The 24949-nt window shown below is 43.3% G+C and overlaps 1 protein-coding gene across 2 annotated transcripts in view; it reads right to left on the bottom strand.

Moving 5' to 3' along the window:
- The window catches only part of ADARB2 (adenosine deaminase RNA specific B2 (inactive)), a 567650-nt gene that overhangs the window by 22141 nt on the left and 520560 nt on the right, over positions 1-24949 (bottom strand). For both annotated transcript variants that reach the window (XM_006141333.1, XM_006141334.2), the window contains exons 7-8: positions 16870-17038; positions 2970-3151 (exon numbers count right to left, since the gene is read on the bottom strand). In XM_006141333.1, coding sequence (XP_006141395.1) covers positions 2970-3151; positions 16870-17038 — 351 coding nt within the window. The remainder of the gene's footprint in view (positions 1-2969; positions 3152-16869; positions 17039-24949) is intronic.

Genomic DNA, 24949 nt, shown 5'->3' with positions numbered 1-24949 from the left:
ACGAGAAATTCTGATGATTTATTTTCAAAATTTCCATGATTAATATTTAAGTGTCCATTAAGAGCAATGCAGTTCCTGCTTAGGAGTTGCATATAGGCAGGATACCAAGGTTTAGGCTCATTTGCATTTCTAAAATAATAAAAAACCATATTCTCAATAAGCATCCAAGCATAGACTAAAATGTTTAGTCAGACTGCATGGTTGTTGAGGGGAAACTACCACCAGGGCTTGGGAGTGGATGAAATGTCTCCGGCACTTGGCCATTATGTTCCGCCATTTAACGATGTCAGGCGGTCCTGAATTCTTCCAGTTATCTTAAAAAATTCACCACATTTTACAGTTACAAATGAATAATTCCTGTTTCTTTTTATGCTGACATGTTCCTAGGTGAACATTTAATTGAAAAAGAACATTAAAAGAAGTGATGACTGAAGACTGCTCTCCTGACCACAGCTTGATAATGACGGTTATATTTGCGTTTCTGATTTCCTTGTGTTTGTAAAGTTTAAGAAAAGTCTTCATTAGTAAATAAACACAAAATAATTAGGAAAAACCCAGAGAGGTAAAGGCATGGAAAACAGAGCAGTCAATAACTCATCAAGACTAGTTCTCTCTTTTTTTTTTTTTTTTTGAGAGAGAGATTTTAGCTATAGGGAACATGTGCTTATCGGACAGACAGGTTGAGTGACAGAGAGACAGAATGCAAGAAACCCCCCCCAGGGGGTCTGGCCATACTGCAATCTCTTCTCCTCAATTCTCCTCTCAGGATTTTGGGCATGCATACAAATGCACCCAGCATGAGTTTTAAGCCACCAGATCCGGGACTCGAACTGCAGTTGACTATGTGGGAGTCCGGCGGTGTAACTATTATGCCACATGCTGTTCCTGACAAATTCTCTTACATTGAACTTACAAATTTATGACCAGCACTGAAGATGTTTGCACATCCAACATAAGAACATTTGCAGTTAGTTTGCAATCAGTACTCCTATCTATTTTCTTGAGTCCATGACAGGGCTTTTTTAGCTGTTTATTTAGTAAGTAGGTCATCTTCACCATTTTAAGAAAAACAGGAAAAGGCCAGTAGTGGCGTGGTGATTAAGGAGGCTGGATCCCAAAGGGCTAACTGTGCAGTTTGAGTCCTGGACCTGGCAGCTTGAGAAACACACAGGGTACATGTACTTGTGTGTTGATATGACCTTCTAGTCCCGATGTTTGACCATAGGTCTAGCCTGGTCTGTGTAGAATTTTCAAGTATGTCTTCTGAGGATATTAATATGCATCCCCTGACTATGCCAATAATGATATCCTTTTCAGTTTCGTTGTGTCTGAATCAACATGTCTGTGCATGCCCAAAATCCCAGAAGTGGAGAAATGGAAGAGAAGGGATTTCAGCTTGACCGTTCTCCACAGGGGATGCTTTTTAACTTTCTCTTTCTCTCTCTTTCTCCAGTGAGGATGCACATGTCCTCTAGCAAATTAAAAACAAACGAGTAACAACACCAACAAAAAAAACAGGATAAAGGGGAAAAGAAAGAAAGAAATGGAAACTGAGACCAATTCTGATATTTTTTCGGAATTACTGCAACTGTCGATTATTTAAACATAAACGCAATGTTACAGATGTTGAATTTGAGGCACATGTTTCATTCAGTTCCTTGCATGGCAATAGACGAGTGATCAGGGTTCTCAGCCCCTGTGGCCATTGAGGTGTTCTCTTTCCTCTCAGAGCAGGGAGTGTGTGCTCGCTCAGGCAGAGGTAGTTCACTGCTTCCTCGTTATTTCTGCTCCCCTACTCTTATAAGGGCACCCGGTTCACAGACCTAGTGTTTTCCTAAGGCTCCCCAAGACAAGACTCAGAACAGTATTAAAGACCACATGCTCCTTCTCTTTGCTTTCAGTCGGTTCCCATGAACCTGGAAAGCCTCTTGGGTGTGAAAGGCCAGTAACCATAGTGAATAAATGTCACCTCCCAAAACCCTTCTGAGACTTACAAGTTGCTTCTTTCTCAGGTATACAGAACCCTCAGATTCAGAGTTTTCTCATTAGTGTTTGCTCTTTGAGCCTTATAACTGCTGTGTGCAGGGCGGCCTGGGTGGCTACCCTCATGTGATATGGGGACATGGGTGATGGAGAAGTCTCAGTGATCTTTAAGGACATCAGGCTATGAGGGAGGCCAGGAAGTGTAGCTGGCTCAGCTGCCTCTGAAATGTGCTTCCCACCATGCCCTGCATGGGACCTCTGGGACCTCTGAGCCTGCAGACCTGCTCCAGCCACCAGGACCCTTGTGTCACCTCCCTTCTTACTCCATCTTTCACCTGCAATGTCTTAAAGCCTGATCAGGAAAATAGGTTGTGGGCCTGTGAGACATGCACCTCATTAGCAGAGTTTTTATTTCGTTGGCTACTTTAGACACTATGGATAAAACGACACAGTGCTAACGCCTATTATGAATTCACTCAAGATATTGCCTACTCCTATATTTGGAAATGCACTGTAACACTTTTTTTTTAAAGTGATATGATATGTGTTTGCTCACTGGAAAGAGACAGAGAGAGAAAGAGAGAATGAAAGCAAGAAAGCACTCCCCCTCTCACCCCCAAGGTGGGAGGGCTGGCCATGCCACAATCCCTTCTTTTCTTGGGATTTGGGGACAAGCACACATACTCAGCATGTTTTTCAAGCCACAGGTTCAACTGTGCAGTCAGCCATGTAGGATCTAGCAGCCTCAACCACCATGCCATTGACTGGCCCCTTGGTAACCTTTTATAATTTTTCTTTTTTACATCTTTGGACTGTTGTAATTTTGCTCAGTATGCATTAAATACCATTGGCTAAAACAGATACGGTATGCTCTGAACTGGCACTGTTGGGGCTGCATGTGTGGGCCTGCTGTTGGGGCAGGTGTGTGTGTGTGTGTGTGTGTGTGTGTGTGTGTGTGCTGTGTCTCTAAGGATCACGTTTCTTACCGCTGAGGAGAGGTCGGTTGTGCCGGTACGAGGCTGGCAGCTGGCCGATGTCCTCCATTCTGTGGCTCATGACCCGGGAGAGGTGGCCTGTGTGGTGCAGGCTTCCCACAATGATGCTGTGCAGGTACACAGGCTCGATGAAGTGACAGAGGAGAGCCCCTTGCAGTCCCAAAACATTCCACCTGGAAGGAAAGTGGGGGCGAAGTTAATGGGATCCCCCACCTGTTGGGATGAAGGTGGAAGATAGTAGCCACCAGTCCTCCTGGGCACCTAGGTAACTAGGCTTGGGGTGCAAAATGTTGGTACCTTTCTGAAACTAAGCCCTAGGTCTGTCACTTCCCATCAAGATGACATGGGAAGGACTCCCCAGACACACGGGGCCACTAGGGCGGCTTTGGCCTGGGGCCACTAATGATTCTGAGCAGCTCTTAGGCTGAGAGAGTGAAGTCTGAAGGTGCCTCTGCAGGTGCATTAACTGGGCCTCCTTTTCTGGAAAATAAGTTGTTAGATGAAGTGGAAGCAACATATTCTCACGGACTAAAAATTAGATTGAAAAAAAAAAAAGGCACTCTGACCCAAAGTGAATCTGAATGTTTTTTTTTTTTTGTATTAGCTGTGAAATATCAGAAATTGAACTTGCTTATTCAGTTTAGGGAAAAATACTATTTTCTACTCCCTCTGTCCTTAGCAGTCAGAATGACCTATCGTGTTGGAATTAAATGACATTAATAAATGACCTTACTCTGGTCTGGGAAAGATTTTGATATGAGAAGCCCAGATCAGAGAGGAATACAGACCTTTTTCTTTTAAATAAAGATAGCTCTAGGTGAGTGTTTTAGTGTCTTCAAGCAAAGAAGCTTGGAGCACTGTAAGATTTTTTTTTCCTTTAATTCGGCTAGTATTTAAAGTAACGTTTTTGTGATTTCCACTCTAATGTGCTAAAAATCCAACCTCGGTTGGTAGCAAGCATTAGGCAGCTAATTTCTTACATCATTGTTCTTTTCATTAATTAACATTTCTCCGCTGTTAGATGCTGTACATCTCTTCTCATGATTAATAAGGAGTCATTATATCTCCCTTCCTGAAGCAGTCAATTAACAGAGAATTCTTTCCATTAATTACCGAACGCCTCTCTACCTGGAGAGCAATCTGCTCTGAGAACCTGTGACACCAATTGCTTTAAAAAGTTCTCTTTAAATTTTATTCCAAAAACACAAGCAATTTAGCTGGCGATATTAATTTGCCTCAGAAGCATCGCAGTGAATGAGAAGCATCTTTTAATCTCATGCAAGAAAAGGCAGCCATCTGGCTGGTGAGGGTTTCAGGGAGTGACTCTCCCACTCTCCCTCCGTAAATGCAGGTCATTAAAGTAATGTGTTCATCTACATAAAACTCAAATGGAATATAAAAGGTAATATTTATATACAAACAATTTAGTCCTACAATTTAAACAGTCATTGGTTTTATGAAACATTTACTTTAGTCTATCAGATTTGCATAACTTCATTTAAAAAAAATATTGTGGTCATTTCTATGAGTCACATAATTTCTCTCAGAAAGCAAGGAGAGGGCTGGCCTCTAGATACATATAATTCTACCAAAGGGTAAATATCAACGTGTATTGAAGGAGAGGACAGTTTTGAAAGCCACACAAGTCCTTATGACTGACGTTTAGGGACCCCTTACTTGGCAACAATGTTTCTGTCTAGGCCTGTATTGTCACCTTGACAGTCTGACAGGTCACCCGTGATTCTTTGGAAGTGATCTTTTCTTTGTTATTCTATGATAAGTTCCAGAATGTCTATAAAATTCTGGAGAGGTTTTGGTATCTCAGCTTTTCCTTGAAAGAACAATGCTGATTTTTTTTAAAAGAGAGATTTTTGCTATAGGGCTCATGTACTCACTGGAGAGACAGAGAGACAGAAAGGAAGAAATTACCCACCCCCCCCACCCCCCCCCACCGGGGATGGCCACACCACAATTCCTTCTCCTCTATTCTCCTCTCAGGATTTTGGACATGTATACACATGTGTCTGGTGTAAGTTTTAAGCTGCCAGGGTCTAGGACTCAAACCATGGTTGACTATGTGGGAGTCCAGCAACATAACCATAAGGCCATCTGCTGGTCTCCTATGCTGACATTTTAGAGCAGCACTTAAGGAGTATATCTGGCTAATTCTCCTAAATGTGGTTCCAAGAGATGGCCTAAAAGGTGAGGAGAAATCCACCAAAGTCCCCTCCTTTAGTATCTGAAATGCATACCTTTCAGATTTGCAGATACTGGTAGAGTATAGTTGGTTGAACGTTACTGTCTGTGGCTAAGGACTCTGGTTTGTAGACAACTTAAGTGGGGCCTTAGATTCTCAGAATATGAGTGAAGTTTTAAACCATCTTATCAATTAAAAGCAGGGAAAAGTACACTTCCCCCATTGGTAACCAAGTGCTTTCTTCAAACAAGCTAAATCTTAAAATCTAATTAGTAATTCCATGGGAGATGTCATAGTATGTGAGGCCATTGAAGCATTGGCTTCAAACGAAGCTTTTGGAACACATTTGAGTGGTTCTGATCCTGCAGGATTCTCTAAAGACAAATAACTTCTATATGTGATTTCTTCCTAATAACCTTTACAATAAAGAGAAAATCAAACTTCTTCTTGCCTGGCCGTAGGAGTTTAACCTTATTCAGCTAACACGGTCACTAAAACCAAATGTCCTCCTGAATATAAACTGGAGAATTTTCAGCATTCAGGATTGAAAGGAAAAATACCTCTCCTTTTGTTCAAACAGTTGATATTATTGCAATGTTGACAAAGAATAAAAAAACCCATGTCTAGTTTTCAATATAGATAATCCCTAAATAAATATATTTCTGTCTGTTTGTCAATCATTGAAATACCACAGAAAAGTGGGAGAAAGATCTTGGAAAGGGATTGCCTTTCTTAACCAAGAGATGCAATCTCCTTGCTTGGTGCAGACATTGGCCTCTGGGTAACAATGGGAACAGTGACAAGATTCTTTGTAGGATGGGCTTTACTTTAGATGAAATTGCAGGTATGGCTTTGGAGAAGAAAACACACAACAGCGATTACACTTGCCTCTGTTGGTACATCCACATTCCTTACTATTGTTTTAGCCAGTTAACATGGCCCTGAGAAAAGATGTAGCTCTAAATTTGTAGGGAAGTTTGTGCCTGCATTCAGGTACCATAATAAATACTTCCTTCTGGGACCAGCAGTTGATATAATGGCTATGTTGCTGGACTCCCATGTGGTCTACCGCGGTTCAAGTCCCAGACCCGATGACTTAAGCTCACGCCGGGCACATGTGTGTGTGTGTGCCCAAGATCCCAAGAGGAGAAAGGAGGAGAAGGGATTGCAGCGTGACCATCTCTCCTGGGGGATGACTTCTCACTCTCTGTCTCTCTGTCTCTCTCTCGCTCTCTGGTGAGCGCATGCACTCTATAGCAAAAACCTCTCTAAATCAATCAATCAATCAATCAATCCTTCCTTCACTTTCCCAATCTTTGGGCAAATTTGCCGTGGTTGAGATGTATGACACAATAATCTGGGGAAGTCCCCCTGCTGTGTTTGGAGACTGTGGAGTCCAGAAGAGGGGCAGGAGGAGGGTTGAAGACAGTGCCCACACTCCAGAAGGAAGGCTCTCGGGCTCTGCTGGAGGACCATCATCTTCAACTCTGCCTGTGTGCTGGGATCATCTGGAGGCTTTGAGGCTTTTCTGATGCTTGGTTCCCTCAAAGACTGATATAACTGGTGGGGCATCCACTTTCTCATTGTTCCCCGTGATGCTAATGTGAGCCAGAGCTGATGGCATCTGCAGCCAAGTAGTTGGCACAGGTTTCAGAGTAAAAAAGTTGGGTCGAATCCAACTGATACCGGCCAGCTTTCAGCAGCTCTCCACTCGGCGATTCTCAGAGCGTGGCCCCTGATTCAGCCGCATCTGCATCATCTGGGAACATGACAGACATGCAGGTGCTTGGGTCCCAACCTAGACCTGCTAAATCTGAAACCCCAGGGGATTCTGATGCTGCTCCAGTGGGAGCACCTTGGCACTGGTCATAATGGTAATACGGCGTGAATGCTATAGAGAGAACTTAATCTCCCACCATTTGGAGCATGACAACTTCCTCCACACCTGTTCCCTCACCCAGTCTCACCTCTTCTTCCTCCCTCCTCTTTTTATGTTTAAATTTTTAAAAAGAATTACTTTATTTAACTTTACTTATTTATTTAAATTTGACCAGAGAGGAACAGAGTGAGAGAGAGAGAGTGAGAGAGAGAGGGAAAGTGAGAAAACAAGTTCTCAGGTCTGGGACTCCAACCATGGTTGGCCCTGTGGGAGTCCAGTGCCCTTAACTACCATGCCACCTGCTGGCCCCCCTCCTACCTCTTTTATAAACACAGGTAATAGTGCATGAATGGCCCACTGCATTTCCAACCAACTGATATTTTTTCTTAGATCTTTCTAAACAAAAGAGAAGGCCAACAACCCTCTCAGTCAGGAGTCTCATTGTTAGAAGAAGCTGGCCTTCTCAGTCCTTCGCCATCTTGTCTGGGCAGATTCCCTGGATGCTGCTGTTGGCTGTTATCTCAGGTGGCAATAATCTTGCCACTCTGTCCATGTTACGGTGCTGTCACAGGTACAGGAGCAGCCATGTCATTGACGTGTCATTACTTTTACATTTAATAGGTATTATTGAATTGATCACGCACTCCTTTCAACACTAGAAAGGGTATACAATTTCACTTCAAAACGGTAATGAAATCACCACATGAACCATGTTAAAGAAGAAAGTAACAAAGTTTTAAAACCAAATTGAAAATTTTGGTTAAGTGTTTAAGAAGAGCAGTTTTAAAAAGACCTGTACTTTGAGACTTGAAAATGAATAACACCCTCATTTGACTTCACTAGAGTTGATTAACATTTAGAAAAAAAGATAACTGTCAATAAGTCAGGGAGGAAGGATGTCGGAATATTTTCCCTAGGTGGGGCGGGTGGTGGAGAGGAGGAGAGAGAAACTCGCTTGGAGAGAATATTGAGCAGCATATTTCTGTCGGGAGAGCTCCCTCTTCGCAGTCTGAAATCTAAGTTTAGAAATCAGACAGTGCCTTATTCTCCAGAGAGCCGCTATCATTCTTTTACAGTTCATTTTTATGGAGAAAGTTTTAATCTGTTCAGTTAAAGACACATTGTGATCAATAATCAACCTCAGGTACTTAAAATTAGAAACCATATCTAAAAGAACATTAGTTCCAGAAGATTTAGATTTTTATATGCCACTCAGCTTTTCATTCTTAGACGTGAAAGCGAAAAAACACCACTCTGGCTCTCTTCATTCTTTAAGGAGACTCTAGTGTAAACTTAGACTGGCTTCTTAGAGCTAGAAAAACAGTCCATATTGGGTCAACCTGTGATGTGAGGGTTAAGGGAGCTGGGTCCCACATGGCTGGCCATGTGGTTCAAGTCCTGGACCCAGTGGTTTGAGAAAGTCATTGAGCACATGTGCCTAAAATCTTGAAAGGAGAAACAGAGGAAAAGGAATTGCAGTATGACCATTCCCCATTGAGGGGGTGGGAAGTGCTTTTTCTCTCTCCCTTTCACCCTGTCTCTCTCTGGTGTGTGTACATGCCCACTTGCAAATTAAAAAAGAAAGAAGGAAAGAAAACCAGACCACGTCCACAGGAACGTGGGACGTGACAAGCACGCCTGCTGTTTGGTTGGCCAGCGTGCCGCTCAACCACAACCTTGGATTGAAAAGGCAATTTTCGTCAACATGGTGGAACCACCCACTCTCTGTGGTGTCTCCCAGTCTCCACAGAGTGATGCTAATGGTGGGATTTTAGGAATAGATTTCGTTGTGATTTTATCTGGTTCCATGGTGTCCCACAGACTAAATGAGCTGAGATAAATAAGTGTTTTCTTTACTCCACTGTATTAGTATTGCAGAGATGTTGTAGCAAATCACTACAAAGAGGGAGACCTGAAAGAACAGGAATGTATCCTCTCACTGGTCTGGATGCCAGAAGTCTGAAGTCAAGGTGCTGGCAGGGCCATGCTTCCTCTGGAGGCTCAGGAGTAGGGGGACCTTCTCTTCTCTATCTGCCAAAAACCTTTGGCGCTCCTTGGTTTGTGGTTGCACCATGCCAGTCTCTGCTTTGTCATCATATGGCCTTCACTGCATGCCCCTGTGTTTCTGTCCCCAGATGCTCTCTGCCTCTCTTACAGAGATACATTTAGTAGCACTTGGTGGCCCCCTGAATAAGATAAGCACCTCCTCTTCTGGTTCTTAACTTCATCCCACGTGCAAGGCTATATTTCCAGGCTCTGGGAATGAAGACATAGACATACACCTGAAGGCATTTTCCCTTGTCCCTCATTTATTGAGAGCCTATTGTCTAACCTCTATCATGAGGGAGCTCCATTACTCCTTTTCGAGGAGCATATCCTAACCACAAACTCTGAGGTGCAAAAAATAGCTTTCATACAAAGGTATCATTGGAACCATTATTCACAGTAGCTACCCATCAGGAACAGCTCAGACATTCAACAACAGGCATAACCAACTAACGGCATGACTATTAGATGTAATACGATGCAGGCATTAAAGGGCTCGCTATTTTAAAAAGAGCCATGATTATAGTGTTAAGAAACAGATTGTGCGCAAATTGGCATAAATCACAAAATTCAAACTACAGGCAAAAATGTGAGTTCAAGAAAAAAGGTGAAAGTTTGAGTGCTGAATTCCTTTAGAGAAATTTAAAACCCTGTTCAGAGCATACATTACAAGTATTCCTCTTCTGAGCTCATGGCATCTTGAGCAGGGGGTACATGGGTGTCATGCCCTCCACAGTCTTGTTCACAAAAATTTCCACCCTCTCCTACAAAAGAAGACTAGGAATCTCCATGGTCTTTCTCTCCATGGTTGTGATCCTCGCACATCAAATGCAGGCAGCCTGTCCCCATCTGGGTTCCAAAGTGAGGCTGTGTCTCATGTCCTCTTCTTTGTGGGCAGGACTTCTTCCTTTCTGCATCATCTCATTCTAGTCTGCATCAGGCAATCGACAGATGTAACCCCTCCACGGGGGCCAATGGGACGTGCTGAAGAGGGAACTTCCAGAACTGCCACCTCATTTCATACTGGGAGGCCTTTTGTGTTCTCTGGTGGCAGTTGGGCACACAGCTGTATTCGAGCTCACCACGTCCGACAGTTCTCGGCAGTCAGACAGCACTACTGTCTCCTCAAGCCTCTTTCTGTACCGAAGTGGTTTCGTGATTATCCATCCGTGGGCATGCACTAAACCCTAAAATATGCTGATACTCCTCTGAGAGCCCCTGGGGAGGGCACATCTGTCTCAGGAGTCAGGCTGTAAACAGGCAAACAACTAAAGAAGTGAAGATGCCTGCCAGGTGAAGCCTATCCTTAGCCTGTTGTGGGGGCACATGAGCACCTGATGAGTGATCAGTGGTGTCCTCTCGGGGCAGAGGCAGGTGGGGGTACTGCCCTGTAAACAGGCTGAAGAAGCCCTTGTGTAGCTTAATCGTGGTCCATGAGAGGCCAATCTGTGTTTCAGATGGATCCAGGGGAACGTGCTTAGCCATAGCCCTGGTTTTTGTCTGAATGGTGACGAAGACTGTGGATGAGTGAAGGAGGTAGGTGAGAACTTTCCATCCCCAGTAGACTGACTCTCCTTTTCATGATAGAGAGAACTCATATCATTAAATAATCGCTAGAGACATGGTAAGGTAGCATGAAAAAAGAATCATGACACTGGTCATTGAAGAGCTGGTCTTCTGCTTTCTAGTGGGGTTCTTCCTGGTGAAGAGTTGAGACTGTAGCGGTAGGCTCCCTCCATTAGACCTGGCATGTTTTCCTGGGGATCTCACTCTCCCTATCTCCCCCAAAACTGAATGACTGTTCCCCAGGGAGAGCTAGAGAAAGTCCAAAGTGGATGCACAGAGAACGGAGAGAGAAATACCTTGGAATGTGAGTTGAGATGTGAGGAAATGTGAGAAAAGTTTTTTTCGCCAGGATTTATGGCTCATTTTAAACCATTGTCAAAAAAAATTCAAGCTTTCTGTAACACGTTTTCATATTTTTCTATAAATTAATCTTACCACTGACATTGTAAAATGAAATCAATTGTTATTCATGGAATTCTGTGCTCAGAAGAATGCCTGTCGTGGTCTAATTCATATTATTAGTAGGTATTATTGATCTAAAAAGGTGATACCTGTGCATTACTTTTGATCCATAGGTGGGAGATAATGTAGCTGTATTATTTGTTTAGATCTCTTCATACAGTCAGCTCCAGATCACTTTTTTTTATATATATCGCTATCAAAGGGAATTTGCAAAGAGAATTACAAATTTGTCTAGTGGATGTACTTTCCCCACCTTAATTAAAAATACAGTTTTATTAGTTTATTTTTACTTTAGCATATAAAAGTGATATAAAATGGAGGATGAAAAGGGTCAGCTGAACATTGCTGCTTCACGATTGCTCAAACAAAACTGCATCTATTAATAGAGAAATTTCTAAATGACTAGATATATGTGACTGTGGGTTCCAAGCATCTTTGGGGATAAAATTTTCATTTCCTTGGAAATAAAATCAGTAGTTGCAGATGGTTATAGATACATCCCTAAAATTTATGGGCAACACAAACAACTTTTGAGCCTTAGCAACTTAGAAGGGTGAAACTGAGGAGACTGCCAGAAGACGTATCTTTCATGTTCCCAAAGTCATCTGTGTGGGACATTGGAAAGATTACAGTTCTTTAATATTTTGGCACCTGGAGTGTACTCTGTCATGTTGGAGGTATTCTTATTGTACATCATGGCTGTTCTTTCAAAACAGTAGGCTTTATTCCTTCATTTATCCAGCCAGTCAGTATTTACTGAGTGTCCAGGTATTGTGATGCACACTGTTTGATGGTGCTGTGTGGCATGCGGAGGCCATGTGGGGACTCAAGTTTGATTCCAAGCCCACCCAAAAGTCGGGCATGGTAGTGCACTCCTGTTGTAACAGATACTTGGGAGGCTGAAGCAGGAGGAGCACAACATGGCAAGATCCTATCTACAAAAAAATGTAAAAACTACTCAATACTGACCCTCTGGTAAACCATGTGAGAGTGTAGAGACGTCTAATGGGCATGCTCCAATCAGACAGGATGAGTGTCCGTGTCATAAGCAGCATCTTTCCCTCCCCTTGGGATTCCCCGGCAGTGACTAGAATGTCTTTTCAGTGTGGGTCTCCATTACTGTTCATCCACTGAGGTTGAGCTGGTTTCTGAAGGCCAATGTGGCCAGCAACGAGGACGAATGCAGTGTTCACAGGAAACATCCACTTAATAAACTCCCTTTTGGTTTAATAGAGTATTACACACACAGGCTGTACAGAGATCTCAAAGCAATCGTCAACTCATGTTAGGACTCCTTCCTCATTGCTTCCTTCTCCTACCCTCCTGTCCATCTGTCCATTATTCCCCCAGAAGTAGTCACTGTATTTATTATATTCATGCCAGACATTGAACATATAATGTAGAAAAAAAAATGGTTCCTGATCATAAGTTTAGAGTTCAGTGGGAGAGATAAATCCTAAGGAGGCATGAAGGTCTCTTGAGTACAGAGAAAACAAAACAAAACGGAACATTTGTTTGTCGCTTTTGCCAACTCCCATGGTGTAAATACCATCACTGTGACCAATTTCAAACTACCAGTGTGATGTCTCTGAGCACAGATTTGGGAAAAGATAGAAATGTGAGCAGTAGCACACGTTTTGTAGTATTCTTCCCACAGAACTGTAATAGATGTAATTTATTTAAGAACATAAATAATAGCAAAATAATTTGGAAGTGGTGAGTTTCGAGTATTTATGACCTTTGTTTTAATGCAAGTTATTTAGCTGTGAGTTTATGTAATTTAAATAAAAAAAAACAAAAACAAAAACAAAAAACCTTTTTGCTAGAGAGTGCATGTGCTTGCCAGAGAGAGATAGTGAGAGGTGGGGGGAGTGAGAAAGCATCCCTGATGGGGATGGTCACACTGAAATCCCTTCTCCTCCATTTCTCCTTTTGGGTTGTCGGGCATACATGCACATGTGCCTGGAGTATTTTTCAAGCCACTGGGTCTGGAACTCGAACTGCAGAGTTGCCCACGTGGGATCCAGCTGCTTTGATAGCCATGCCACTGGCTGGCTCTGTAATTTAATTTTAATAACAACTGTGTCTAACAATTGAATTTCAAAGTTGCCTACGAAATTAAAATTTAATAATTAGTCTTAATGACTAAGTTTGCTTCAGCATGTGCTGCACCAGGTAGAGCATACCATGTGTCATATGTTTAAAACCAGATGTTACCTCCCACCAGTCTATGGGCTGTGACTCCTTCATCTTTATGTCCTCAGACCCTCTCTGCACAGAGCACACAGTGGCACTAATTCATTGACTTAGAGGATTTGTGCATGAAGGTCTTTTATTTTGAACATTATTTAAGCCCTAGATTTAACTTTTGTTTTTGTTCAGGATAGAAAACAGATGAACATATACATGATCAGATGGTCTCTTTGTGACGCCTTTGTACAAATAATACATGTTACAGATGCTTATGGTCTTGAGTCATTAGCATAACATATGTTCCTGCTCAAAAATGGCAAATGGGGGTCTGTTCTAAAAAGCTCGTGCCTCCGCGTTAGCATCCTCACTCCAGGCTCAGGGTCTGATTGTGGTGGATGCATAAACTCTTATGTGCCAAAGGATGTGTTTGGATGCTAAGTGCTGTTGCCTGACCCAGAACTGGTGGAAGTGCTTCTCTCATGGTCGTGATCACGTTGCGTCCTCCCCATCACCAGGGACATCGTATGCATCTCACTGTGACAGATACAATGCCCCCTCCCAGGTCAGAGCTCAGGATCTGGAACAAATCCCTGCCATTTCAATGCAGAAATGAAGGAGGCACAGGCTTGACCCCAGGAAGGGGATGCTGCAGCTGAGAAGGAAAGAGCGTGCTCTGGGCAACTGAAAGGAAGCAGCAGAAGGGTGGCTACTGGGAGCCTCAGGACACCCAGCAGCTCAAGGAGGATGAGTGGAGTGGAGAGACATGAGCCCAGCTAGGGGGGGGAAGGTGAGAGAGAGGCAGAGAGACAGAAGGAGAGAACTAATGGAGAAAAGAGAAAGCAAACAAATGAAGGGAAAACAAAACAAACCAAAAACCAACTGATGGAGAGAGGAAGATAGGGGAAGTGGGCTTTGGAGGGACTAAGAGGGTAAGGCCATCTCCAAGCCACCAAGCCTCCAAGGCTGCACGGGGTCGGGGGGTCTCCCTTGTGCTCATCCTGTGTGCTCCACAAATACTAGCCAGCTGCTGAGTGGGCTTGCTTACCTATTAGAACCCCAAGTCTCTGTCCATGGGCTGCTTTTGCTCTGGGGAGCAGAGCACCAAGCCTGAGGGTGAGGAAGAGAGAGGTCCCCTGAGCAGGCACCCTCAGTTGTACCCCTTATTCCCTCAATTGTGCCCCCGGCACCACCCACCTGGACACTTCATTTGGGGACAAGGAGCGGAGTGAATGGAAAGAGATGGTGTAACTGCTGAGTTCTAACCCGCCTGGCACTTGTATTTCCTGGACAGATTCGGAGCTCTCACACCAGCTATCTGGAGCCACAGGCATTACAATGTCCTGAACGCTCAATCTCTTTTTCAGAAGGAGTCTAGAATCATTCTCAGTCCTGGACACTGATCCCTGGAGGGGTGCAATATGGACTTTTGTTTCTCAAGATTTGATTTCAAAGAGAAAAATCTAATTTTTGAGCTCTACATTCCCATCGACAGATCTGCCAATGACAAACCTGAGACAGGCTTTACAGCCTATGTTTAATTTATTGTCTATTGCTGGTTAGCATCCCAGAGACAACATTTCAGTTCTGTAGCATTAATTTACTTTGTTTTTCTGGGGAGTCAGAGAGTTAATTTGGAAACCCAGTGCTATCTTAGGGCACCAAGAGGATTTCGGTTAAAGTGAAAATTGCTGCATTGCTTTTCACTTCATGAATAGCTGAAAACATTACAAAGGAGGAATACATTTTCTTCTGAAGGATGAGCTATTTGACGACTGTGGGCTCTTTCCTTTGATACAGAAATCAGTGCTTTGATTTATTGTCATTAGGCCGACTCGTTGCTCTGCCGAGCCAGGGGCAATCAAAGCCACGGAAGTAAATGGCGCTATTTTTCCTGTAGCCATTGGGTAATTTCCCATGAGAATCAGGAATCACTGTTTCAGGGACGATGTTTCATCTGCCCTGGAAACCTCACAGAGGCGGCCACAATGTGGCAGCAGCACCTGGGGCAGAGGTAGGAGAAGGCCATCCTGGGCTGCTCATGGTCCCCTCCACCTCTGCTTCCCAACACTGCCAGGTGTCCTCACCTCTGACCTTGAGGGACTTCCCTCTCCTTCACCCTCAGGCTTGGAACTCTGCCAGGAGTGACAGCAGCCAGTGGATTCATTATTTGGGTTATAATAGGTAAATGAAATCATTCAGTGTTCAGCAAGTATTTGTGGAGCACACAAGACAGGCCCAGTGGGGACACAGTCTGTGCTTCATGGGGCTTCATCTGTTAGAGGAGCCCTGGCATGGCTACATTTCAACTGGAGATGATCAAGGATGGCTTTTTCCACTCTCAGCCTTTTGTGGTAGTGGGGCGCTGAGGCTCTTGGGGGTATAGGATGCTTCCTGCCTCAGAATGCAATTACCTCACATGCCACTGGCTTTCCTGAAACCCTTGGGTTTCAATTTCCCTCTCTCCTCAGCCTCTTTTCTTACATCCCATGAGACCAGCTTTCTCATCTCCTGACTAGTGTCACCCACAATAATGACCATATAGAGAGTCTTAGGAGCAGCGTTGTGATTAGACTTTGGAGGTAAGGACTTGGGAACCCATTTACAAAGAATGTGCTATTTTTATTTAGGTTATAGATTACAGATGAACGTATTTATCACTTTTCAAAAGATATTCTGGTTCATTCTTAACCTAGGTTTTCTATGATGCTTTATTATTATTATTGTCAAGGGTGACTTTGGGACGTTTATGGCTCTTTCAGGTAGATGCTCATGCTGTGTGGTCCTCTCTGTGAAGTGTGCCCCATGGCTCTTTCCAAATACAGTTATGGAAACGTTCCCTCAGTGGGGATGGTACCTCTTGGGGCATCAGAACGAGCTCAGACTCGAGGTTGTTTGTCCATCATGAGACCAGCAGACACTGTGAGGGGGTTAAGATGCCCTTTTACAAATTCCTCCTTCTCCTTCTCTCTGTAGAGTTGAGGCCCCCCTCTCTGAGACCTCTACATGGAAGCTTTTGAACCTTCTTCTAAAAGGACATACATTACAGAATGGGAAGGGAATGATGTTTCACCCAAATGACATCAGAGGGCCATGTTTTTCCTTGAAACTGTGGGTTTTACTGAAAGGTAAATGCTCTAGGAAGAGGAGCCCTCCTCCCCTGCCACATTCGGATGTTGAGAAGGCAGGGGGAACAGAATGGTTGGGAGTCACCTGGCCAGAGGTACCTGGAAACAGGGTGACTCAGGGTGAGGCTAGTCCAGTTCTGACAAAATTGGGTCTACAGGACCTAGACAGGGGTTCTGCTTGTTTGTTTGCAGTAGCAACTTGAAAATGTCAGTTATTTGTTTCCTCTAGCACATCTGCCTCAAGATTTGGAACTACAGATATGAAAATGGCTGCTGAAAAGAGGATTCATGCTTGTGGCACATGACTCCTGGCAGAACCTACTGTGTTTCTCTGATCTCACTCAAATCTGGGATGTGGATCTGTTAGGTTTTGCCAACCCCACCATCAACTGAAGCCAATTACAGGGGAAGGTGAAGGCCTACCTGGCAATCTTGTCTGTGCAGGACATGGTGATCAGCTGCTCCCCCAGTAAGACGCCATCCCAGGTCTGCACCGCACTGGGACCCCGGACAGGGACCGTCCCTTCCCCAGACTCAATCTTGGTGCGTAGGTGCCCACGGAACTTCCTGACGATGTGCTTGGTGCTGTTCACTAGGAAAGAAGAGGTGCATGAGAGGCAGTAGGCACTTGTCCAGGAGATGAGGAAAGAGGGAGTGTGACAGGAACTGTATCAGGGGCCTGGGCACCTGGCCAGGGGGCTGTGCATGGGTGGGAATTTCCTCACTTCTACAGTCTGTTTGAACTGCACTCTACAGCGGCACTGCCCAGCCAGGGGTTCACTTTCCTGTGAGGGCCAAAGAGTGAACATCTCAGACCTTGCAGCCATACTGACTCTGCCAAGTGCAAAGGCAGCCTTAGGCAACAGGTGAAAGAATGAATTGGCTGTGGTCCCCTGATACTTGATTGAGAAAGATTTTTGCTATAGGGTGTGCATGCTTTCCAGAGAGACAGAGAGAGACAGAAAGACAGAGAGAACTCACCCCCCTATGGGGGATAGCCAGGCTGCAATCCCTTCTACATTCTCATCTCGGGATTTTGGGCACACACGCACATGTACCCAGTGTAGGTTTTAAGCCACTGGGTCTGGGACTCGAACCAGGTGACTATGTGGGAGTTGAGCGATGTAACTATTATGCTACCTGCTGGTCTGACAGACACTGAAATTGGAACGTGTAATTGGACATACAATTTTCACATGATATGAACTATTATTCTCTTTACTTTCCCCAGCCTTTAAACAATTTAGAGACCATCCTTTGTTTGCAAGTGTTAAAGAGACAGGGAGTAGTGGGATTTATCTCTCACCTGATTTTATTTATTTATTTATTTATTTATTTATTTATTTATTTATTCGTTTCATTTTCTTCCATACATTCAATCACATTATTATTTATCTTACAAAAATGGATATTTCAGCAGTCTCACCTGATTTAAATCTTAGCTCTGTGTACTAGCTGTATAACCTTGGAAAAGTTATTTGAAATCATGGCGACATAGTTACTTCCTCCTAAAACACAGATAATAATAGCACTTACTTCTTAGGTTGTGTGAACTACATGAGAGAGCACATGTACAAGTTCTGGATATAGCCAAGAGCACTCAACACTCATTAAGTTTCTCTTATTACTGAGGGTCTACCTGGGGCAGGCATTCTGTGAGACCCAGAAATGATGCAGCCTGTCGGTGGGTCCCTGAATTCTGTATTTTCCTTTCCAAAGCCGGGTCAACATATACCACCCTGCACACCCCACAGTTACTTGGAGAATTAGCATAAATAAGACTTGACAGTTAAGCTTATTTTTTTTCTTTCCTCATAAACATTCTGAATTTCAGTCTAGATAATATTGTTAAATAGAAATGGCTAACTGCTTTACATACAAATTATATATAAAATTGCATAGGGATTCCAACATTTATATGATGACATAAATGAATATTAAATAATTTCCTTTAAAGGTTTGGTAATCATGCTGGAAAAAGAAATTTAATATGCTGTAAAGATACATGTGATGAAATGTAATAAAAAATATAATAATAAAACAAAAAATAAAAAAGTTTTAGTTTATGCTTTATAAGTTGTGGAAATGAAATGTCCCTCTTATTACCTTCACTGAAGGTGTCGAGTAGTAAATAACACATGATTTTACATGGGAACTTTATCCTATAGAACTCAAAGTGATTTCCAGCATACTTTCTCCTTGTTTCTAAAAGCTGAGTTTTTTTTTTTTTTTTTTTTTTTTTTACTATATACTGGTAGTACTTAAGAGCTACATCTTAGAAAGAGCTATTGCTGTGCTCTTTGGAGAAAGTCAACTTTTGAGAGATTTCAGAGGGGATTTTCTTAATCATTACTTCTACACAACTGACTTATCATGAAATAGACTTTATAATCTGAGAATGGTTTGACGACAGGCCTGGAACAAATTAACAATTGGTTTCCAGGGGTTAATGTCAACATTTTCAGGCTTGATGAATTTTGCTTGAAGAGCCAGGTGCATGAGCTGCTCTGAGAGTATTTATTTTTGGAGGTGTTACGTCTTGGGCTGCCTTCTCTAGCATGTTCCCTGATGAGCTGATCAGTCCCAGGATGAGGCTGAGTACTGGTGATCTTGTGGAGCCCATTTCCTCTGCCTCTTTCTTGGCTAATTGCAAGAAGCAGGAGGGAGTTGAAGATGCCACTTCAAGCAGAACGACACGCCAATCCAACCAGCAATTGCAGGGAACTGAACTTAAATAATTTGCAGTGGATTTATAGTGTGACTGAGACACGGGAAGTATGAAACATTCAACTCCTACCTGCTGTGTATGCATAAATACTCCCAAATCCATCAGAACATTCTAGTCCAATGCTGATAGTCCAAATTATCAGAAATTTTTAGAAGTGTTTATTAATCTAAAACTTGTACCTTTTGAGATTAATGCCAAGGTAAAGTGAGGGTAGTAATATGCTTTCAAAAATGGTTCAAGTACAATATTTTAATTTTAGGGGAGAGGAGATAAATAACAATCAAAGGAGTCTGTTCCCTTAGGAGCTAAAGATTTATCTAAAAAGTGACGCATGGTTGCTAAAATGATGTAGGGGAGAGGAGCCAAAAATGAAAGATAAAAGGTAAAGGAAGGAGGAATTTCTTAATTTTTAGTTTTAGATTTTTTGCAATAGGGTATATACACTTGTCAGAGAGAAACAGTGAGAGGGAAAGTGAAAAATCATCCCCAGTGGGTATAGCCATGCTGCAATCCCTTCTCCTCCCTTCTCCTCATGGGACCTTAGGCATGCATGTACATGTGCCCGGTATCATTTTCAAGCTGCTGGGTCTGGGACTCTAACGGTGGTGAGACATGTGAGAGTCCAGTGCCTTAGCCATTATGCCATCTGCTGGCCCCAGAAGAAAATATTTTAAAATATCAAATAAAGTTTACATTTTCAAACTGTCTTCAAAAGTTACATCCCAGGAGATATACTTATGAAATAATCCATTATTTATTATAATAATCGTATATACAATATTTACCATGTGTTCCTGTGGATGACCTTTTGTTTACGTGATGATGGTGGTGATGATGTTATACTATGAGGGATTTAAAATGAATTATTCTACAGTGCAAGGATATTATCATATAGTGTATGTTTCTGCAACTCAGTAAGAAACTCTAAATACGGGAATTTAAAGAATTTTAGATTCCCTGACTTTCTGTGGAGTTTTGGTTCAACCTCTCAAGCTGCCCTCTATACAATGAATGGAATTGGCTTAAAACAAACATACTAGGCACCTTGCATAAACGTGTAGATAAGGATATGGCACAATCCTGCTCTTTTTCTTGGCATCTTATGGGAGATAGATTGGAGATTTAGTTTTATTTATTTAATTTGTTGTAGAGCACACACCCTCACCAGAGAGAGGGAGAGAGAGAGAGAAAAAGTTAGAAAACACTCCCCATGGGGAATAGCCACGCTGCAATCTCTTTTCTTCCATTCTTTTCTCAGGAGTTTGGGCATGTAAGCAAGTACATGTGCCTGGCATGTTTTTCAAGTCAGCCAGCTATGTGGGATTCAGCCACTCTAACCACCATACCACTGGCTGGTCCAAGATTAGAGAATTTAACTAAGCTGTTAAATTTTTGGAAAATGGTGATAAGAACAGAATTTACCATGTGATTTTTTTTAAAAAAAGACTATGAAAGAAAGAGAAATTTTCAGTAAGACCATGATGAATTGAGAAGAGGACAAAAGTTGCTCTGACACATTGACACACCCTAGATGCTTATAATTATCTCATTTAGGTTCTTATCAGAACTGCCTTGGTTCTAGCCCAGGCATCCCAGGGCTACTGAGGAAATGGAATTGCCCTCCATGAACCTTGTTCCTCCATGATGGAAGAACACAGAGCCTGATGAAAAGTCTCGCCTCTGACCTAGAGGTGTCTTCACTTTCATTAAAGTTGGCCCTTCTTGGTTCAGGAGAAAGTCACAGGGTTTGGTAGTGTTGAGTTACTTGAGATGATTGGAGTTCGGAAGCAACTTTTCCCTGTAGTTGATCCTATACTGCAGATCAGGGAGCCCTACCACAAATTCTTCCTGGCCCTTGTGATAACTCTGCAGGACCATCCTCTCCTTGAAGACTGTCTTGCTCATCTAGCAAGAACATAAATGCCCAATTTGTACAGGAAGCAATAAAAGAAGATTCAAATTCAGTGCCTTGAAAGAACTCTGATCCTCTGAAAACCGAAGATCCTTGGATCCATTCCATCCCTCATACATCACACTCTTGGCCAGGGAATGTGTACCAGGAACCTGCACTTGCAACAACTTCTTAGTCACCCTGGTAGATAAGCCAGGTTTGGAAACAATCTAATCTATACATCCTTAAGCTTGCAGGCCACACACAGACTCCAAATGCCTTGGACTGATGGCATTTATGCCATATTTAAAGATTCTAAGGATGAAAAATTTATGATCTACCTAGATGGATGTTTTTGAGGAAAATAATAAAGCTGGGAAATGTAGAATTTCTTGAGCCACACGGATCTCAGAGAAGTGGGGTTCACCAGAATGCTCTTGGTGAATCATAGACTCAAGAGTCCTTGTTCCTGAGCCTCAGGTAGTTGGGATCTTTCAGGAGATTTTAACTCATGGGGCTCAGGGAAGCCATGAAGGCTTCTGGGTTGAGAACAGCTGTGAGGCCAGAGAGGTCCCGGATGGGCCGTAGTTACTCTGTAGCTGAAGGGAGTCAGAAATGTGACCCTGGAAATCTAGTCAGACTTGGTTCTCTCACTGGCCTTCTGGTTATATGACACTTTCTTCAATGATTATTTGAAATTACCTACAGCATTTTTTTGTATTATGCTCTACTCTGTGTTCTTCCATTTTTTAAAGAAGGGGGAGGAACAATCTAGGTCACCTGTCTAGGTTTCCAAATTTCTCTTTGTCTTGGTCATGTCATAGCTGTGTTTGTAGATTTGGATGCATCAGTATCTCCTCAGTGTGTGTGCACACATGTTTATGCATATGGCTTGTGTGTACACATGTGCTTATGCATATGTGCTTATATATATGTGTGTTCATGTACATTTTTGTTTGAGTGTGCACATGTGCTTAGGCATATGTGTGGGCAGAGGGTATGTATGTGCGAGAGAGAGAGCAAGGAGAACTCTGGCACAGCTGTAGGTCGATAAGGAGGTTAGTGTGCAGCAGGCTGCATGCAGAGATGCACAACAGCTCTGCAGATGAAATAGGGGGTGAGAAATAAATGGGATAATGTAATCAGGACGAAGCAGGCTAATATGCCAGTGAGAAGGGACAAGGCAATTTCCACCTGGGCTAGGAGGTGGCGAGAACCTCTACTCAACCAGGAACTCTAATCCAGGGATTCCTTTGGTATAAAAGGAGCTCCTTAGATTTCTGATGAAGATTCTGGTGGGATGGACTGTGCCTGTTTGTGCCCTGTAGTCTGAGCATAATGATAGTTACATGACCCCTGGGGAACAGTAGGCTCAGGGTCCATGGCTCTTTAGGGTCCATTTAGGAGCACAGACCTCTGCGATGGTGGAGCAGTGAGGCAGGGATTTCACAGGGTTAGTGTGTTAGGAGGAACATGGCACACAGCAGATCTCTGCAAATAGTCCTAAGGGCATTTCTCCAGCCCCTGCTGCAAAGAACCCTTCACTAGCACTTCCTTATCCAGACATAAGTCCAATTCTCTTTAGTGGTGGTTAAGGCAGCTGAATTCCCACATGGCTAACCATGGTTCAAATCCAAGACCCTGTGGCTTGAAAATCACGTTGGGCGTGCATGCATGCCTGCCTAAAATCCCAAGAGGAGAAGGGAGGAGTTGAGACTGTGACGTGGCCATTCCCCCTGGGAGCTGATTTCTCACTTTCCCTCTCACTGTCTCTCTATTTCTCTCTGCTCTGGAAAGCACACACACCCTATGTCAAAACCCTAAAAAACGAAAAACAAAGAAAAGTCCAACTCTCTTTAAAGGATAATAACAAGAAACATGGCATGTTTCTACCATGGGTGCCCCATGCCTCCATCTTTTTGTGAGGGGTACCTGGAGAATCTCTCTAAAGTGGAAATGTCAGAAGTTGTTCCTGAGTTTCTGCCTTCCTCAGGAGGCATGGGATATGCTGAACAATCTTTCTGATGACTCCTTCCAAGCAGAGGACAGCAGGGATTTGGGTTTTGTGCCCTCACTGAGTGAGGGAAAGTGGTGTGTGACTTTGGCTGACACATCCACTTTACAAGCTTGCTGAGTGTCTGCCTTCTTTCTGATCCCAGGAGAGGGAGAGTTGGGAGGAGCACCAGCCTCACTCAGAGGCATGACGCAGGTAGATGCATCTAATTTTTGCCTGGCATATTTGCAACAAAAGTGGGAAGAACGTGCTTTTTTTCCCCCTCCTACCAGCACCTGCCACTTCTTAAAATCACCATGAAATAAAAGACCTCTGTGTCTAGAAGTGAACTCCAGGGCATCTGAGAATGCATTTGTTTTTCTAAACCACTGACACTGCAAGTTGGAGCTAAGGACTGCAGAGGCCTCGGTTGGTGCCGGATGCACAGAGACATGGGAAGCCCAGAGCTATAACTGTCCCCTGGGGATACTAGTGTATCTCAGGAGTGGCTGAGGCTCTGCAATCCTCACTCAGCCCTCTCTCAGCTCCCACCAGGGATGCAGAGGACGAGGAGGAAGCTAGATAAAGTAGACTAACCCCAGCATTTCATGGAACGTTCCTTTCATAGCCTAGAGAGTTCCAAGGCCGAAAGGTAATTCCCAGTGGCTGTGTAATGGGCCCAATTTTACTATTTTATAGGGTGAGTTGTTATCATGCCAATTCAGCTCGATGCGCATTTCCAAGGAAAATGAATCAACTCCCTGCTGCTTTCCTGTCTTTCTTTCTCTTTCAAAGCTGCATGGTAAAAAGGGCTATCCTAGGTGGCCTCACCTCACCCACTTCTCCCCGAGAGAGGACTGTGCCCACTTATCACATGGGATGTCCTGATCCTTTCGCCCTCCTGGGGGGGATTCCTTTTCACATCCCTGATATTTAGTGGACTTCCTTTTCTTAATTCTCGGTTCAACTTAACTCTCCCATTTACTTTCCAAAGGGTGTGAAAATGTCACTTAGAATCCCATTATGGAAAATCCTGTAAACTGCTCTCTAAAGCAAAAATTCATGGAGTTTGAGAAAAGTCAGCAAAAGGAGAATGGATTTTTCTGGGCCTGCATTCAATCTGCGGCTTAGAGAAATACTCTATCTATATGATTTAAAAAGTATTTTTAAGGCATGGTAGTTAAGGCAGCTGGGCCTCACATGGTCAGCTGTGTGGTTTGAGTCCTAGACCTGGCAGTTTGGAAAACACACTAGGTGTACTGGGTGTATGTGTGTGTGTTTGTGTGTGTCCCAAGTCCAGAAACAAGGAAGAAATGGAGGAGAAGGGATTGTGGTGACCATCCTCCATTGGGGTGATTTCTCTATTTCCCTCTCACTTTGTCTCTCTCTCATCCCTGGGGGGATGACCACACCTCAATCCCTTCTCCATTCTCCTCTCAGGATCATGGGCACACACATCCATGCTCCTGGTGTGATTTTCAAGTCACCAAGTCTGGGACCTGAACCATGGTTGGCCATGTGGGAATCCAGCAATGTAATTGCCATCTGCTGGTCCCTCCAAAATACTGTTTTTACACCACATCTTCTTAATCTTTATCTTCATCACAAGCCTGAGACACAGCAGGCATTCAATAAATGTTGTTTTCCCCTTCCTTTGGTAATTATAACAACATAACCTTCCATAAGAAGAAAACTAGAAGGCAAAACTGAGCCTTTAATAATGCTGCATGGTCTGTTGTTCCTACTGGAGAATTCCTCTGAGTCTTTGGATGTTTGAACATCTTTTCTTAGGACCAGATCCCTCATCATACCCTCATTTAATTTCATTGCCTACATAGAAAGGTTTGCCCAGGACTGCTTCTGGGAAGGGTTTGGAAGGGGGGTAGGGAAA

This window comes from Tupaia chinensis, unplaced genomic scaffold, assembly GCF_000334495.1.
Source record: "Tupaia chinensis unplaced genomic scaffold, TupChi_1.0 Scaffold000052_1, whole genome shotgun sequence".
Taxonomy (NCBI): Eukaryota; Metazoa; Chordata; class Mammalia; order Scandentia; family Tupaiidae; genus Tupaia; species Tupaia belangeri.
This window is presented reverse-complemented; position numbering and strand designations above follow the sequence as displayed.